The sequence below is a fragment of the Narcine bancroftii genome, chromosome 1, assembly GCF_036971445.1.
Source record: "Narcine bancroftii isolate sNarBan1 chromosome 1, sNarBan1.hap1, whole genome shotgun sequence".
NCBI lineage: Eukaryota > Metazoa > Chordata > Chondrichthyes > Torpediniformes > Narcinidae > Narcine > Narcine bancroftii.
The window spans coordinates 258,689,971-258,707,184 of NC_091469.1; the positions used below are offsets into that span (position 1 = coordinate 258,689,971).

Consider the following 17,214-nt stretch of genomic DNA (forward strand, 5'->3'; position numbering starts at 1 on the left):
AGCCACTTTTGCAATGGTCCTTTTCGGAATTCAGATGATCAAGCATAGATAACGTTAGATACAATTAATGAGGGTCCAACTTTCCAAGGAAATGTACTCTGTTGGGAGGCTAAAGCTGGCAACAGGGTCGGCACCGAAGCAGGGGTATTCAGAGGCATCCCCCCCCCCCCCACCCAACCCAGTGTATTTGTAGGTTGTTAGCTTTTTTATTCTAGGGACAGTGCTGATCTCCCCACCTCTCTCTGGCTGGCGATGTGCTGTGACGGTGCTTATAAGGTACCCATTTCAGCGCATGTCTGCCACCGACACCTTCACGTGCAAGGTCACTTCACAGGGACTGTAGCAAGCATTGCACTTGTTCCAAATTGCTGGCCTCTTGATCTTTAGCTGCACTCTCCAGCTTGTCACCTCTCCAGTTCAGAGATCCGTGTGCAGGTGGACATTCTCGGGGTTATTCCCCGACAGTAGATACTTCCTTGGATTTCCCCCCGGAGCTGCCTCTCTCCTCCACCTCTGGGTGCTTGCCAATGCTCCCTAATTATTTTCTGATCTGGTAACCTCGGAACAATGGATCTTCGCTGCACCCCATGCCTGGCCGGCGATTTCTCACCGATCTTAGATGATGGTGGCAGCACTGATCCTCCCCTGATGCTGCCACCTGGTTTGTAGGCAGCGTTGTGCCAAGTGGTTGATCTGCTTGCAGCCAACAGTTCTGGAGACTGCCGGTCTGTGAACCGGGACTTCAGGGCTGCAAGGCGGTACAAGGACAGGTGCCTCCTATGTGAATCTGGTCAATGTTACTCGTCCTCTCCTGCTGCCTCGGTGCTGTGACAGCCTCAGGACTGGGTGGAGAGGCGCAGAGCTTGTCCAGCATAGAGGTATTGTAATCCCCCCGGCCTTTTCCGCTGATGCCACCACCTCAGGAAACCAGCCGCTGTGGAAAGCTCCAAGCCAGTCTCTGCCATCTGGTGTCCATGCACCGGCACCGCTACCGCTCACCGCAGTGAGCGGTGGCTTCCTTACCCACAATTCCCCCCCCCCCCCCACAGCTGGAACTGTTCTGCCAGGTGTCAGCGTCAGAGAAATGCAGAGCTGTGTGGGGGATTATGGGTAAGGAAGATGAAGGAAGCCATTTTGCCCATTCAACCTGCATTGAGCGAGGTGCCGACTGTGTTGGAGTAGCCCTGAAGCAGCCCGATGAGTTGGCGGCCTAGAGTGGTGCTCAAGTTGGCCCTGGCGGCACAGCACTGCATCCCTGGGATGGAGATTATTGGACTAGGGACTCGGATATTGGGCAGGTAATGCGAGGACAATGGCCCCCCTCCGCAAGTGGCACCCCTGTTCTCTGCCCCACCTGCCCGACCCTAGATACACCTATGCCTTAAGTAATCCCTATGCCATCAGTGCTCTGTGCTTAAGGTGGGATGTGGGTGGGAAGAAAAAGTTTGAAAACCACTATTTTAATCGTACCTAATTGACTTGTTATGTGCATGGTTTCATAACTCCAAAGGAAATGGGCCAATGACAATTATTCCCAAACAAAATATTTCAGTAACAATTGGGTCTAGAGCAGTGGTTCTCAACCTTCCCTTCCCACCCACATAACCATCTTAAGCAATCCCTTACCTATCACAGAGCATTGATGACACAGAGATTGCTTAAGGTGGAATGCGAGTTGAGGGGGGCAGTTGGAAAACCACTGCTGTAGGTGGATGGTGACGTTTTCTCCAATGCACTTCGACACTTTGAAAAGAAACATTCCACAGAACATGGAGTGGACTCCTGAAAACTTTCCACTCATCTCCTCCTTTGCTTAATAGTGCAAGTTTACAGACTTCAACCGAGGACTGCTGAGCACAAAAATGATGATGAGTCAAACCTTTCCTTCCTCTTGCCAAGTTTTGGTTCTTCCCCAGCCGTTGTGGTGCCATCGATCCTTTCCCTAAAAACACTTAGGTATAATCATTTTTAAAGCTATGCTCCTGGCCATTTACAAAGACAGTGAGAAGTTGCACTCTCACTGTAAATGGAGGAAGGGTGCAGTGGGTCGGGAGGCCACAGTGTCGAGTGGTGTTGGGTTTTAACGGATGCTGAAGATCAACATTGCTCTGCTGTGTTGGTAATACTTCTTAAATCACAACAGTGTCACTGAGCTCTGCTGCTTTAACATTGGATTGCACCAGTCCAGAATTCACACGGTCCTGAGCTTGGAGTTGTGGGTGATTGGAGTTAGTCTGGGGAAGTATCGAGTCTTAGCGAACTTCGAGCAGTGAACCGTGGAAATTATACTGACTGGCTTGAACACTCAAATGCTCAGGAACGCAGAAGGGCTTAAGAAAGTGGCAGACCGAGCCAAATAAATCTTGGGCATCAAATTCCTATCCTTCAAGGACATTCACGAGAGGCGTTGCCTTCTAGAAGACCGGCATCCGAAAAGATCTCCATCATCCTGACCATGCTCTCTTCTCACTGCTGACTTTCAGAAGCCTGAATTCCAACACCTTGTGCTTAAGAACAGTAATTTTCCCAGTTTCTTGAATCCCCTATATCGAATACAAGACCAGAAAAGATCTATTTATATGACTGACAGAACAATTTTTTGTCCTATCAGCCAACCAATTGTGAATATTTATTAATTACAATTTAATTTCTTTACTCTTTTGCTACTTTTTTTCTTTTTTCTCCATCTTTAGGCAACTTAAATATAGGTTAGTGTGTACATTATACATGCACATGACAACAAATTCTCATTCATTATTTCATTTTTCAGTAAAATCCCCATTATCTGGCACTCAATCAACCCAAAACTCAAACAACTGGCAAAAATATTGAGGAAATAAATAAATTGATATAAAAATAAATAAGAACAAATAAAGTTTTAAATAAAAATTTAAATAAATTTTAAGATTGTAAAATTTCGCTGAAACAAACGAATGGGAGCAAACTTTCAGCCAGAGCGGAACGTCCCGGTCGCGCCCCGCACGCAGCAGCTGTTGGAATAAAGTTATGTTTGAATAAAATGGCAGCACCCAGGATGAAGAGCCGGCTGACGCCGCTCACCACTGGGCGACTCTCTCAAAGTTTCTCCCCATCCCTGCCTGGTAGTATATTAGTATATTATTAAGTTTATTTGTAAGGCAGGAGGAGGGTTTAATTATGATGGCAGCACAGTTAGCGCAGTGGCTAGTTTAAATCTAAAGGAACAGGACACCGGCATGGAGGCGAGCCAGGATGCGCCAAGGGCCTGACCGGGACACTGGCGTGGAGGCAAGCCAGGTGGGGCCAAGGGCCTGACCGGAACACCGGCGTGGAGGCGAGCCAGGTGGCACCAAGGGCCTGACCGGGACCCCGGCATGGAGTTGAGCCGGGTGGCACCAAGGGCCTGACCTGGACAATGGCATGAAGGCAAGCCGGGTTGCTCCAAGGGCCTGACTGGTACCCCAGCGTGGAGGTGAGCTGGGTGGTGCCAAGGACCTGACCAGGACACCAGCGTGGAGGTGAGACGGATTGCGCCAAGGGCCTGACCAGGACACCGGCGTGGAGGCGAGCTGGGCGGGGTGGGAGGTTAATTATGATGGCAGAACAATTAGCATAGCGGTTAGTGCAACACTGATAATTGCACTTATTTTGAGAATAATCCCATCAGGGATTAGACTGGTAGTTAACAGAAGGCTTGCATTAATAACAATGTGGACGGATGGTGAATAGATACATCCTGCAGCAAACAGACAACGCAGTGAATAAGGTCTATTTGACAGTGAAGCTCTTTCGGTAAACAAGAGAACAGAACCTCCTTCTGTCACTGGCAGACCCATCGTCGATTTTTCTTTGAAGATGCTCCCTGACACAATGCTGCCAAGCTCTGTGGACACGATCTCATCGGAGACCCACACAAAGCTAGGTTGCACGAGTGCCAACATACACGTGAGTGAGAAGCACCACACACTGCTCTTCATTACAACACTGCTCTCCTGGGAGTTCACAACGTTTTAATATAAAGCGCCTTAATTCAGTATGTATTTAGGAGCAGAGCTGGGCCTCTCTTGGCTGAACAGTGCAGTGCCTTAAGAAACTGATAGATCACTGACGATTTCTTGTATATCAAACACCAATGAACATTAAGCAATAGAAAGTGGCTTAGCTCCAGTTCAGATGTTGCTGGTCTTGCTCTGAGCTACTAAACGGCAATTGATTTTAGAGCTCCCATAAACTAGTTAACTTGTGCTGAGATGAATGAAAGCATAGCAGAAGAGAGATCACATTTGGAAGAGAATTAATTAAGTGTGGGTGAGGGTGGGGGGGGCGAAGAATTTTGCTCTCAAGCACAGACAAAAGTAGCAGGGGCTCAAGGGGGCACTTGTCCAGAGGGCTTGATAAGGGAAAGGGGCAGGTGGTGGAGGAGGGGAGAGAGAGCAAGAAAAAGTCTGGCACAGTCTAATAAATATCCAACACTTCAAGATGGCAAAATTATAATTAAGCTTGCAAGCAGCACATAATCACCCTGCATCAATCACACAGGCTCACTGCCAGGCAGCAAGCTGTGTGTGCTGTCCCCTCAATCTGCCACAGTACTTAGCTCCATGGGTTCAGGGCAATGATGTCATTGACATCCAATCACCAGATGCCCCAAGAGCACTGGCTTAATCCACTCTTTCATTATTTGCAGTTTCATTTTATTTGGCTTTATGTAGGAGCAGGTTACACCAAGAGGGGATGGGGGGAGGGGTGGGGGTGTGTGGGTGTTTGTGTGATACACCAAGTGTGTGTGTGTGTGTGTGAGAGAGAGAGAGATACACCGTGTGTATGTAAGTGAGTGAGTGAGTGAGAAAGAGAAATACACCAAGTGTGTGTGTGTGTGTGCGAGAGATACAATGTGTGTGTGAGAGAGAGAGTGGGTGTATGAGAGTGGGTGATACAGTGTGTGTGAGAGAAAGGAAGATACACTAAATGTGGGTTTGGGTGTGTGTGAGAGAGAGAGATACTGTGTGTGAGTGCGCGCCAGCCCAAGTGTGGGTATGGGTGTGTAAGGAGCAGAGAGTCTTTGTAAACTGACAACTGGAGCTGGGAAACTGACAAATGGAGATAGGGAAGGAGGCAAAAATTAGAGCTGCTTGTGGAGATAAACAGATCAAAACTAAATAAACTCACATGCATATAAAATAGACTGAAGCAAGAGCAGAGCACACATTTGAGTTAACGCTTTCTGTCTCTCCAGAGAGAAGGGCTGTGGGATCAAAGGTCAAGAGGAAGGATGTGGGGGACAATACCTTCATCTTGCAGGAAGGCTGAATGAGTTCAGTGATGGAGAACTTGTCCTGCTGCAGCCGCCGCTTCACCAGCTTCGAGCAGCAGATGTTCACCGAGTTCAGCACGTGGGAGGCATTGTACTCCACAAATGAGCGGCTGTCAATCACCAAAGTGCCCTCCATGCCATTCTGCAGGAGGTTGGCCAGTTTCTGGGAGTCGATGACTTTGGGCTTGGCTTTCTCCCCTGCCATTGTTGGCTGAGATCTTAAGGAAGAAAGAGGTCCCTCTCGCCCCACCTCCAGGTCAAAGGAGAGAGAGCCTTCACGAAGGAGGTATGATAGTCCAACTTGTTACTGCCGTACCAAGGCCCAGCCACTCCTCCTCACTGCACTCAGTTGCTTCATCCTGTGGAAGAAACAAAGGAATGGCACATTAATGGCTGCAGAATCCCCATTATAACATAGACATTTGAGGGCAAAGCTATTGAGCAGTTTGAACCTTGCTGTTTTAAGAAGCTATTGCAGTATTTATGCATTTGCTTTTCTTTTTTGACAGAAGAGCAGATTCATTCTGTTTCTGACACCAACAGACTCACAATACTTCCAAGTTTGTATTCAGCATGTATTACCAGACACCAACTCGTCATCCATTTCCAAGTCCCTATTCAACACGTAATCAGAGACCCTTCCGAGACTCAATTCACGTTCAGAAATTAACTAGTGCCTTCATTTCTCCTTGCCTCTGTTCAATGGGACCAGAGTCCCTCCAGTCCACACTTCAAGTCCCCATTCATCAACTAGTCCACCATCTGGAAGAGTGGGCATGGCCCCATGAAGAAACCCAGTGCACAAAGCATGGTCAACTTGATGCTTCCTGACGTCCACAATCCTTCCCTCTCTCCCTTCCCCCCCCGCCCCACGCCATGATGACTTATGGTGATCACTAGTTCCTCCCAAATGAAGTCAGCTGACCCAGTATGCTTCAGGGATTGAACTCAATAACCTCTGGTTGTTCCAATCCACGCCAGAGCAAACTAAAACACAAGGCCAAAACATTCTTAAACACTTGGAAAACTGCATTTTAGCATCCAGACATCTGGCAAGGAATGCTTTACCACACGAGCATGCAAAAGGAAAAAAAAAATAAATTATTTCCAATCCATCCTGGTTGAGCATTTCCATGAGTGATTTGAGGCGTGAAATGTAGTGAGCGTAGGAGGTTTGGAAGTAAGAGAATGCCTTGGATTCAGTTATTTCTTGGTCTTTGCAGATCAACTGACAGAACCCATTTGTCACTATTACTCCTCGATTGTTGGATCATAGACAAACAGGACCACAGAAAACCGGAGCACGAACATTGTGAAGCTCTACTGCACCTCTTAATGTTCCATTTAAAACTTTCAAACCTTACCCCAAGTTTATAATCAAGTTGCAGTTTTCATGGACAGCAGAGGCTGGGGATTATTTTGCACCCAATGACCCACATTTACTTATTCAATCGTGCCTTTTACCATTTAATCACACCCTCCCTATCATCTCCTCCCCTAACTCTTTCCTGCATTTGCCGACCTCCAGCGGGTATTTTTTTTAAATCTGGCTCTTCATATTTAATGTAGAGCGTGTTTTATTTTGCTTGGAGCAGGACTGAAAAACCAAGCAATGGGTCTTATGGGCAACACAAGGAATAATACCCCCACCCCCCGCCCTCCCCGACTTGTAGGAGCTCAATTTTGTACCTCAAGGCTTTGATCAAGTAACTGGGAGCAAAGTCGGAGGCGAGTTGATGACATCTGAAGAAAACAATTGGGATCCGCCCGGTGGGCAAGAGTAAACCTGCCTTTTTTTTTTAAGAATGAACAACTGGATGGGAGATCTAATAGCAGAAATAATTTGATGGCAATGTCATCCTAAGTATTCCAAAACTTACCCAGATTAGTTTCCAAAAGTGAGTGACGCACTGGCGGAATGAGTGCAGCTGATTAGTTAGCAAGTTAAATCCTTCCCCCCCACCACGGACTTTGCCATCGTACAAAACCTGGGAGTTGCAACACCAGTTTGACGGTCTACTCCACACGTAGAGAAAAAAGAGGTTGTATCTTGCCCCTTTCAGCTTATTATCTTTTAGTTTCTCTTTACTTTGCAACCCCGGTAAAGGGGAGGGTGAGTGATGGGAGAGGAAGCGAACCAATCTAATTACGACAACTAATAGCATGATCAGTTGGCTCCCCATTCTTCAGTCTCATTGTAATTCATTTGGTTGGATCTCATCCAATGCTAACCTCCCCCCATCTGCACAGGATACTCCACCCCCATTCCAACAGTGCTTTGCTCATTTTTGGAAACTAATCCGGATAAGTTGTGGAATACTTAGGATGACATTGCCATCAAATTATTTCTGGCATTAGATCTCCCATCCAGTTGTTCATCCTTAAAAAACAGCTAGTTTACTCTACCCCACTGCGCTGACTGTTTTCTTCGAATATGTCAATAACTCACGGGCAGGTACAGGGATACCAATACCCCTGAGCGTAAAGCCCTCCAAAAGGTAGTGGACACAGCCCAGGACATCACAGGCAGAACCCTCCCCTCTATTGAGAATGTTGACAGGGAGCACTGCTGTTGGAGAGCAGCAGCAATCATGAAAGACCCACACCACCCAGCTCGGTTCTCGCTGCTGCCATCAGGACTTGCGCTACCAGGTTCAGGAACAGCTGCTACCCCTCCACCATCAGACTTCTCAACACTTACTTGTGCCCTTTATTGATTTTCTTTGTTCTCTCTGTATTGACAGTTTGTTTAGATTTGCTATCTGTTTACAGTTCTTTTATTTGTTTAGATGTTTACGATGTGAGCAGTTTATTTTTTGCACTACAATTAGTGGTAATTCTGCCGCACCCGCAGGAAAAAGGAATCTCAGGACTGTATGTGATATCATGCATGTTCTCTGACAATAAATCTGACTCAGCTTCCAATTTTACATCAAAGTCAGAGGGGTAAAGTTGAAACAATCCACATATTAAGGCTTCCAATGTTGTCCATAAGAGTCACCACTTGCTTCCTTAGTTCTACCCCTAATAAAACCACCTGTCATCTGGTCTGTACATTTGATTGTGGGAAGGTTTGCATTCTCAGCAACTGCTCACCATTCTATCATTATTCCCTCTTCCATAACAACAATCCATCCCACCTCCAATCTCCCTTTTTTCTCTCTGTTGCTCCCAATACATGCTGATCTATCCTGAACACCACATCTGAGTTCCGGCCATACCTCAGTTCTGAAGCCGCCGCTCTTAGCGAGTTTGTAAGTCTGAATACGATGAAGATAAACTACTCTTCATTCGTCTTGACCTGCAATATTGCTTCAGCTGATCATGTAATCTACCATCAATACCACTCCACTGTTGTCCAGTGGCTGAGACCTCACTTGCCCAGTTCCATTTTCACCTGTCCAGTCATAGCCAGAAAACATTATCTCTTCTTGTGCTCACACCATTCATTATGTTCTTCTCCAAGGCATTATCCTTCATCTCCTCCATGTTGTGGCATCATCAGAAAACAGATCAATTTCCATGGAGATAATGATACCATCTCACCACCACCTCTCCAGACCCCTCCTTTATGTTTAAAATAAGAGGGAATCTACCCATAATCCAGTGCTGGACAAAAAATTCAAAAACCTGAAGTCATTATTTTTGGACTCTGCCACAAACTCAGTTTTCGATCTAACAACACTATACCTCGTCAACCAACTATCTGAGATGGAAGCAGGGAGCTTGTTTTATTTTGTTTCCAAGATGAGTTTCTTGCACTTAATGGAAGTTCTACGAAGAATGAGCATTACCAACACCAGAATATCCTCGTTTTATTCCTTGCTCATCTCGGACACAACCAGAACCCAAACCAAGGTGTATTGAGTATCTTGGTTTCGCAAGCTATCCAGCTCAACATACATTGTACAGTAAGTAAACCACAGGGCAGAGAGAGTGCAAGAGAACACGAGCGATAGGTTAATACAAAGCAAAGGCAATGCACAGCCCTCCTCTCACTTCCAGCAAATTTCAGCTCATCGTTCAAATGTCTATAAATCCCAGATCTTGTGACCTACATTGGCACCCAATGAGGTGACACCCCTTTGTCACTGGAAAGCTGCTTCATGGTCTTGCTCCTTACACGTTCTCCAACCCCCCCCCCCGCTCTCAGTGCTTTTTTACCCCCGACATTCTTGCTCAAACATGCAATAATTGGAAACTGCAGATGCTCCAGGTCTCTGTTCACTATTTATTGTGCAAGGAGAGATTAAGTAGACCTGTATTCTCTAGATTTCAGGGAAATGAAAGATGATCAAGTGAAACACACAGACAAGAGAGGGTTGAAACAGGGACAATGTTTCCCTTGGCCTGTGCATCCAGAGCCAGTCACGGTGTACATTCAAGACAACTGTCGTTTTTTTAGGCATCAGATTTATTCCCTTCACCACTCTCTCTACAGATGGTAGCATTTCACACTATGGCAGATCTAGGAACAGAATTCAAACTCAGCAATGGGTTAACGATGCCAAAAAAAAAGGGGACAACCATATTTAACTGATGCAGTATTGGGTTAAGGAAAAAAGTAAAGCAATGCTTTGTGGGTTGTGAACTTTAAGATTTATTTACTGGGAAAATTACTCCATCTTCACCTTGATATCAGAGGGAGCTGCTAACATTTCTTCAAAGAATCTATTAAATACCTGCTCATCATCGCTCTAAAAAGGATTTTTATGAACTTTGTTGAACAAGGAAGTCTGCAGATGCTGGGGTCAAGTGGAATACACAAACATGCTGGAGAGACCCAGCAGGCCCAGCAAAACTTTGGTTACTCCTAATGATGCTGTGTGACCTGCTGAGCTTTTCCTGCACGTTTCACCAAACTTTACTGCATCTTGCTACAAGCCCAGAGGACCCCAAAACCCAGCAGTAATAGATATTCACCAAGACAGATGGTTACTTAAACAAAAGTTGTTTTTAATTATTTCTAAGCATGAAAACAGAATCACACTTTAACTTAACTAACCCAACTTAAGCCCGTTCTAATTCTAAGCACACGTGTATGTAATGTGTGTGTAAGTTCAAAAATGTTCTTTGGTCCACAGTCCAATCTCACTTCTCATTCCTGCAATTTCAGTGGTTGCAGGCAATTCTTATACTGTGCACAGAATTTAACATTTATAAAGTTCACCAGGCTTTGGTGCTTGAAAGGTAAATGGTTACTGCTCTGGAAGGTTTGTGTCAGTTTTCAGAGAGAGATTTGTTGTTCCAGGACATCCACAAGTGATGTACTTCCATCAGCCACTTCAGTGTCTTGCTGACGAAACTCGCCCCTTCAGGGTTCTCCAGATGATAACCTCTTTATTTCAGGTCACCAGAGTTCCTTTTTGTTTCTCTTATTCCAAGTGAAACATTAGGCAGCCACAAGGGCTGTGACCAGGCCGTCTTCCAAATGGGGATTTCCACAAGCTTTCCAGCTTGTCCTGTTCCAGGCCCAGCTTCTGTTGCTAGCTGTAACACTATAGAAGTGATCTGTGTGTGTGTGTGTGTGTGTGTGTGTGTGTGTGTGTGTGTGTGTGTGTGTGTGTGTGTGTGTTGTGTGTGTGTGTCTCTCTCTCTCTCTCTCTCTCTCTCTCTGGAGAAAGCCTGTTTGACTCTCTCTGCTTGCAAAACCACATCACCCTCTTGAACATCTCCAGACAATCTGCAGCTCCAACAAGATCTTGCATCTGTTGCCTTTTGTAAACAATCCATTAGTGAAGTCTCTTGAGCACTCTCCAAAGCTCTTGCAAAAGCTGTGGAGCCAATATGTCTAGCATTAGCAGAGCTTTCCCAATTTATCTCCCCAAAACATATCTATATACTCTGTCACAATCTGCACAAAATTTAAAGTTTTAATTTTGGGACAGGATAGAATTCAAAAGCCTGAAGTCTACAGACCGAATGCCTGAATACAGCCATCTCTGGGCAGAAGATCCAAACGCTTCAAACATGAAACACAAATCCCAAGAGCTTTACTACAGGAAACCCAACTGTGACAGTAACAGGCATCACGGCAGGTAATGAGAAGTCTGCAAATTTTGGGGTCCAGCGCAGAACACGAAAGTGCAGGAGAAACTCAGCAGGTCATGCAGCGTCCATGGAAAATAATAGGCAGTCAAATCCTTGGGCCTGAACTCTTCGGGTAAGATGGAATCAGGGAGATGATCAAATAAGAAGGTTGGGGGGGAGCTGGGGAGAGGAGAAGGAGCACAGGCTAGCAGGTGATAGGTGAATACAGTTGGAAGGGGAAAGGAGCTGAGAGGGGCATGAGGCAGAGGGCTGAAAAAGATGCTCTCTGATAGGAGCAAAGAAAGGAAGGGGCTGGGGAGATGGAGGAATGGTCAGAGGAATGAACGACAGATCTCATGAGCTAATGGGCTGGATCCAGCCAGCACACTCACCTCCCATGCCTCAGTTTCTGCCTGCTCACAATCTTCATCAGATGCAGAGGGCAGACCCAATCCCACCTTCCTTCACCTTGAGGCAGAGCTAAGGCCACATCCCAGAATGTCCCGGCTGCTTGCCACTAAAAATCAGGGGCATTTGCAAATTATTCAATTAACTGAAACATGGGAAAAGGTATAAATTACTTATGCAACCTAGTTTAAAATAAACTTTCAAACACGAAAAGTACTAGCAATAATTAAAACACCAAAATGAATGGCATTGATGTGGGTATGCCTGCCAGGGCTGGTTTAGAGGCAGACGCTCTCCTCAGTCTATCAGTGTTCCACCTCTGAGCTCAGTGGCCACGGTAGCTCCAAAGCACTCTGGGTCAGTCTGGGCTGTTTGGCCAATCGTGCGCATCCAACAAACTGAACCGCAGGCTATCGGTCAGTCCTACCACCAGAAATTTTGAAATGCCAAGGTCAGGCACGAAGCCCTTTGAAGAAATGTCTGTGATGAAGCAGCCTCCTTCTAATGCGTCCAAAAAAAAGATATACAACAAATGTTAAGGGTCTAACAAATATGGAGCAACCTCAGTGAGCCCTGCTGCTTGGCATATAATTGCAGCATTTGCAACGCTCCCATTTGTTCTCCTAAGCGTGTTCTCATGGCTTCTGAGCCCAATAATCACCACGTCCGTCTCAGTTTCCCCCATGACCTCCTAAATACAGTGCAGTCTCCAGCCAAGTGGGAAAACTGGAGTCACTCGAAGCACATTGATTATTGGGTACGACGCTGCCTACGAACCAGGTGGCAGCTTCAGGAGAGAGCCAGAGCTTCCACCATCATCCATGTGGCTTGGAGGGGTTACCAAGGTTGGCCAGAATTGCCGGCCAGGTATGGGCTGCGGCAAAGATCCAGGCTTTTGTTCTGAGGTTACCAGATCAGGAAATTATTAGGGAGCATTGGCAAGCACCCGGAGGTGAAGGAGGGAGGCAGCTCCGGGGCCAATCCAGGAAAAGTATCCACAGATGCTGTCGGGGAACAACCCTGAGAATGACCACCTGCACATGAGAGAGAGATCTCAGAGCTGGAGAGGTAGTGAGATGGAGAGCGCAGCTCAAGGCCAAGGGTCCAGCAATTTAGATCAAGCACAATGTTTGCTACAACTCCCGCAAAGTGATCATACATGTGGAGAAGTCAGTGGCAGACGTGTGCTGAGATAGGTACCTTACAAGCACCATCACAGCACATCGCCAGCCAGAGATCCCTGGAATAAAAAAGATTAATAGCCTACAAATACACTGGCCTGGGTGGGTGGGGGAAATGCTTGCGACTGCCCCTCCTTGGCGCCAACCCTGAGCAGGGCAGCCATCCCCCGTCTTAACCTTTGTTTATTCGTCAAATATTCTACCTGATTATTAAGATCAGAATGCTCCCCGTGGGAGCTCCCACTGTATAAACTCTCTACATGACATCAGTGACTACATTTCAATGGTACTGCATTGGTTGTAGCATGCTTTGGGACTTTGTGAAAGTGCAAGATGCTATAAAAATGCTTTGCATGTCCACTGTGTGAGTTAAAGTGATGAACCTCCCAGGAACACATCTGATCGGAGATGGTTGCACTGGATTCACAAGATACAACAAGGCCTTTCAGACGAACTCCAACTCCATTTGGTGAAAAGCTCTTGGGCCCAATCTACTTAGAAGTATTTTTCCCATAATGTTTCACACTTCCACTTTAACAGCCTAATCTAGTTAAAAAATAGCAGCACACTCCTCTGCACACAAAATTGCCAAATTATTTTTATAAACCTCTTTCATAATGCACTTGGAAAAAAAAGCTTCCAAGCACCAGTGCATTAGCCACCTTTATATAAAGGAACACAACAGCTGTTACAGCTGCATCCCAATGCCGTGCCATCAATCCAACAATGAATGGCATGGCAAACCTTCACATTACATCATTCCTTCCTGTGGAACTTCACCCAATGTTTTTGTCTGGACTCTATCCCTTGTCTGTACAACAAGGCAAGCTTCACCAACAAAATTTTAAAAATCCATGTCAAGGGAAGCAAGGAACTATTTGTCACTCCCACATCAGAGACATTTGCACGCTTCATATTATAATGGAGCAACGGGTCACTTGGCCCATCGAGTCCATGCCACCTCTAAAAGCAGTCTCCCGAATTCCACTGCCCATTTAATTTCCTGTGACGCAAACTCCATCCATCCAGGCAGCATCAGAACAAAATCCTGGATGCCAGAGTGCAATGCTAATGGCAGTAAAAGCGCACAGAGATGCTGGAGAAACTCAGCCGGGCCCGCACCGTCCGTAGCAGGTAATGGTATATTGCCGAAGTTTCGGCAACCCCATTGTGCATCTTTTCCGAGGATTGATGGCAGACTGGGCTTTATCAAGAGAGGCCACCCTGATTCACAGGCTGATCCCAGGGACGCACACAGAGGCAGACATCAGGTGCAGCTGGAAGAAGGCAAACTCTGTGAAGGGCGCTCTGCTCTGCCCGAGTCTGGCTGGTCTTCCAGCACAGTGAGATGCCCGTAAGGGAATGATGCAGTAGCACGGGTTTAGGGACACATTAAAGCTAGTTGCAGCCAGTCTAGGGTCCTTCTGCTATTGGACAGTGAAGGACTGAATCCAGTAGCAAGCTCCTCAAACAACAGAAGGAAACATCACCCAAGAGCCACAGGAGTGGAAATCATGCTTTGTACAAAAGGAATGCTAACATCATTATTCATCAAACCGGTAATAAATGACTGTATAGACTGTACAAGGTGAAAGGAGCTTTGCACTGTGCTCTTTTTAGGGATATATTCATTCTGAATAAAGTTTATTTTTGAAATAAAATCTATAGTCCATCAACAAAACGGTTCAAAAGCAGATGGAAATAAATGCCCCTCAGTTAGCCGTTCCCAAATGTTGGGTACTCAATGTCCTCTGCTGGAGTCCACAAGATGGTTACAAAGGTTAACCTTCAGGACATTTGCAGTCAATTCACAAGTCCACCCCTCATTATACATCTTTGTGAGGTGGCTACAGACGATGCTTCCTTTCCCACCTAATTGAGACCAGAAATGGAGGAGGCAAATTTTGAACCGACCCCCACGAAATGGCGAAGCGCTTTGCGACACAAAATCCCGTCTGCTTTCTCACTCTTCCAACCACTTTTAATAATAGTTTTTGAAGTTATTGTGGACAGAAACTAAATTTCCAATGGAATAATGCAGCTTTATTCTAATTGATTCTCTGCGAATGGCATCTTTGACCTCGACAGGTTAGATAAACAGGAAGGATGATCTGACTGAATGGTGATCGAACTCCAGAGAATGTAAGGTCATCTCTGGTTCTATTTCAAAGGCCTTACTTCACAATATGTAGGTAGCACCTAGGTGGTACTCTGCTCAAAACATCCAGGAGCCTCAGAACGTTCAACAGGCACAAGCAGGTGTGCTGTGCCTTACCCTCGTGGGCCAGTAGCTTCATTACTGATTTAGTGTTCACCTTCAGAAGAGTTGCCATATGACGAGTTTGCTAAACAGATAAATAGAGCTTGGAGATTCTTTTTGTCCCTTTTCTCTATATTAATAAACGCAGGTTGTGTCTCAAGTCTCTGATCTAGTGCAAGGTCAGTGATGAATCTCTTGCTGCTCAATGCTTATTCCTAGTGATTCCCTCATGGTGTTCAACTAAATAAAGCATCCTACCATGCTCAGCTCTGTGATGACAAGCTATGCTCCTTTCATCAACAGATTGAATCGTAGCAGCAGCCGGCTGGCTGTGCTTAGATACCATGAGACTATGTCTTGTAAACCAAATGAAATTACTGAGCTGGAGATGCAGTCAGTCATTGAACTGTAAAGGCCATTGTGAATTCTATTTTGAGTCTTCAAGGACACGAAACCTGGAAGCCAATGCCAACAGGTAGAACCTCCAAATGTAAGATGCTGTCAGTGACTCCCTAAGTATTCCTGCTGCTGCATTATTCTGCTTGTATATACACACAGGGCAGTTGGAAAATCAGAAGACTGCACTGTTGGGAGCAGTAAAGGATAATGGAATATTTAACATAACTTCAAAAGGGATCAGATGCACCTTTATAAATGGGAACATCTTACATAATAGATGACCTTTAATAGACAGAAGTACTGATTAACAGCATCTAGAGGGCATACCTGTTCTTGAAAAGCATTGTGCTCTCTGCCACAAGATCGGATCTATAAAAATCAACACCACGAGCATTCCTGAAATGGATTCTATTCTCCTTATACAGGAAAAAAAACCCGTTATCTAGAATTCAATCACCTTGAAAAACAATCACGGAAAATAAATAGGTTAAAACAAAAGGATTTAAAATTGACACACCTCGCCATTAGTTCACCAAAAGCAACAGGAAAATTAATTTATCTTGCATAAACCAACCCCCAAGGGTGCTGGATATCAGGGGTTTTTACTGTGTCAAACCATTTAATTTTCTAGAATGCTCAATATGTATCTGTACAAGGATACATTTCTGAGGTCTCTGCAGATCAAAGGGGGCTCCAAATGAGTATTAAGGAGTAGAAGGAACTTGAAAATGGCTAAGAAGCAATTAAACTCACACACCAAATTCTTCTGCAAACATTGATCTCAGGCTGAAATCTGCAATCTAACTACAAAGGCAGCCTTGTTTAATCCACAATTTCTAGTCCAGCAGTCAGCTTCCTATTACAATGGCAAGAGAGGAAGTGAATTTAGAATGTTTAAAAGGGTCGCGGATTCATTATTTTCCAAATACACTTCTTATTCTGAAGCACGTTGTGTTTTTGAACATTTTTAGTACTGAAATTCCCCCCACCAATGCAAGAACAAGAACTGAATTTATTCATCTCTACAGTTCTGTCTCAGAGTGCTCTTTTCGCTCAGCAACAACTGGTATTTATTTAGTGCCTTTAAAGGTGCAGAATATCCCAAAAGGTTTAAGACAAAGCTCAAGGAGGTGAGACAGAGAAGAAGGATTAAAAATAACATCAAGACTACCTCCACGAAGGCTGATCAAGGGATGGCAATGAGGTCCCAATGACACCTCAGGTTAGTTCTTCCATTGTCACCAATTACATTGTAAATGGCTGCAGTGCAGAGATAGCGGATGCAATCCTTGAGGCATACAACACCACACTTCATTTTCCTTCCCAGCGAGTCCTTCAAAGATGGCGTTCTCCTGTTCAGGACACTGAATTAGGAAGGGAGTTTAAAGGAATGCTGCACATGGCTCCATTCGGCCCTCCCAGTTGTCAGCAATGACGTTTTCTCCCTGATTTGCAATGGCAAGTCACTTAACTTCTGTAAATCCCCGCATGGGCCATCTTATCTTTACCAACTGTGATTCCACAACTGCTCTCATCAGTGAGCAGCAGGGCTGATAGGAAATAGCTCAAGACATCATGGTCTGGGCCATCCCCAATTAATCCCCTAACCATCCACTGCTAATAGTGGGGGGCAGCAAGTTCTT

General features: G+C 45.5%; 1 protein-coding gene across 5 annotated transcripts in view; it reads right to left on the bottom strand.

Annotated features, from left to right (window-relative positions):
* The window catches only part of LOC138742169 (dual specificity protein phosphatase 8-like), a 229,213-nt gene that overhangs the window by 189,962 nt on the left and 22,037 nt on the right, over positions 1-17,214 (bottom strand). For 3 of the 5 annotated variants that reach the window (XR_011343982.1, XM_069896333.1, XM_069896330.1), the window contains exons 2-3: positions 11,716-11,840; positions 5,268-5,652 (exon numbers count right to left, since the gene is read on the bottom strand). Coding sequence is in view for 4 of the 5 variants with exons in the window: in XM_069896333.1 (XP_069752434.1) it covers positions 5,268-5,498 (231 nt within the window). In the remaining variant the exon portion in view is untranslated. The remainder of the gene's footprint in view (positions 1-5,267; positions 5,653-11,715; positions 11,841-17,214) is intronic. The other 2 variants (XM_069896332.1, XM_069896331.1) reach the window with 1 other exon arrangement.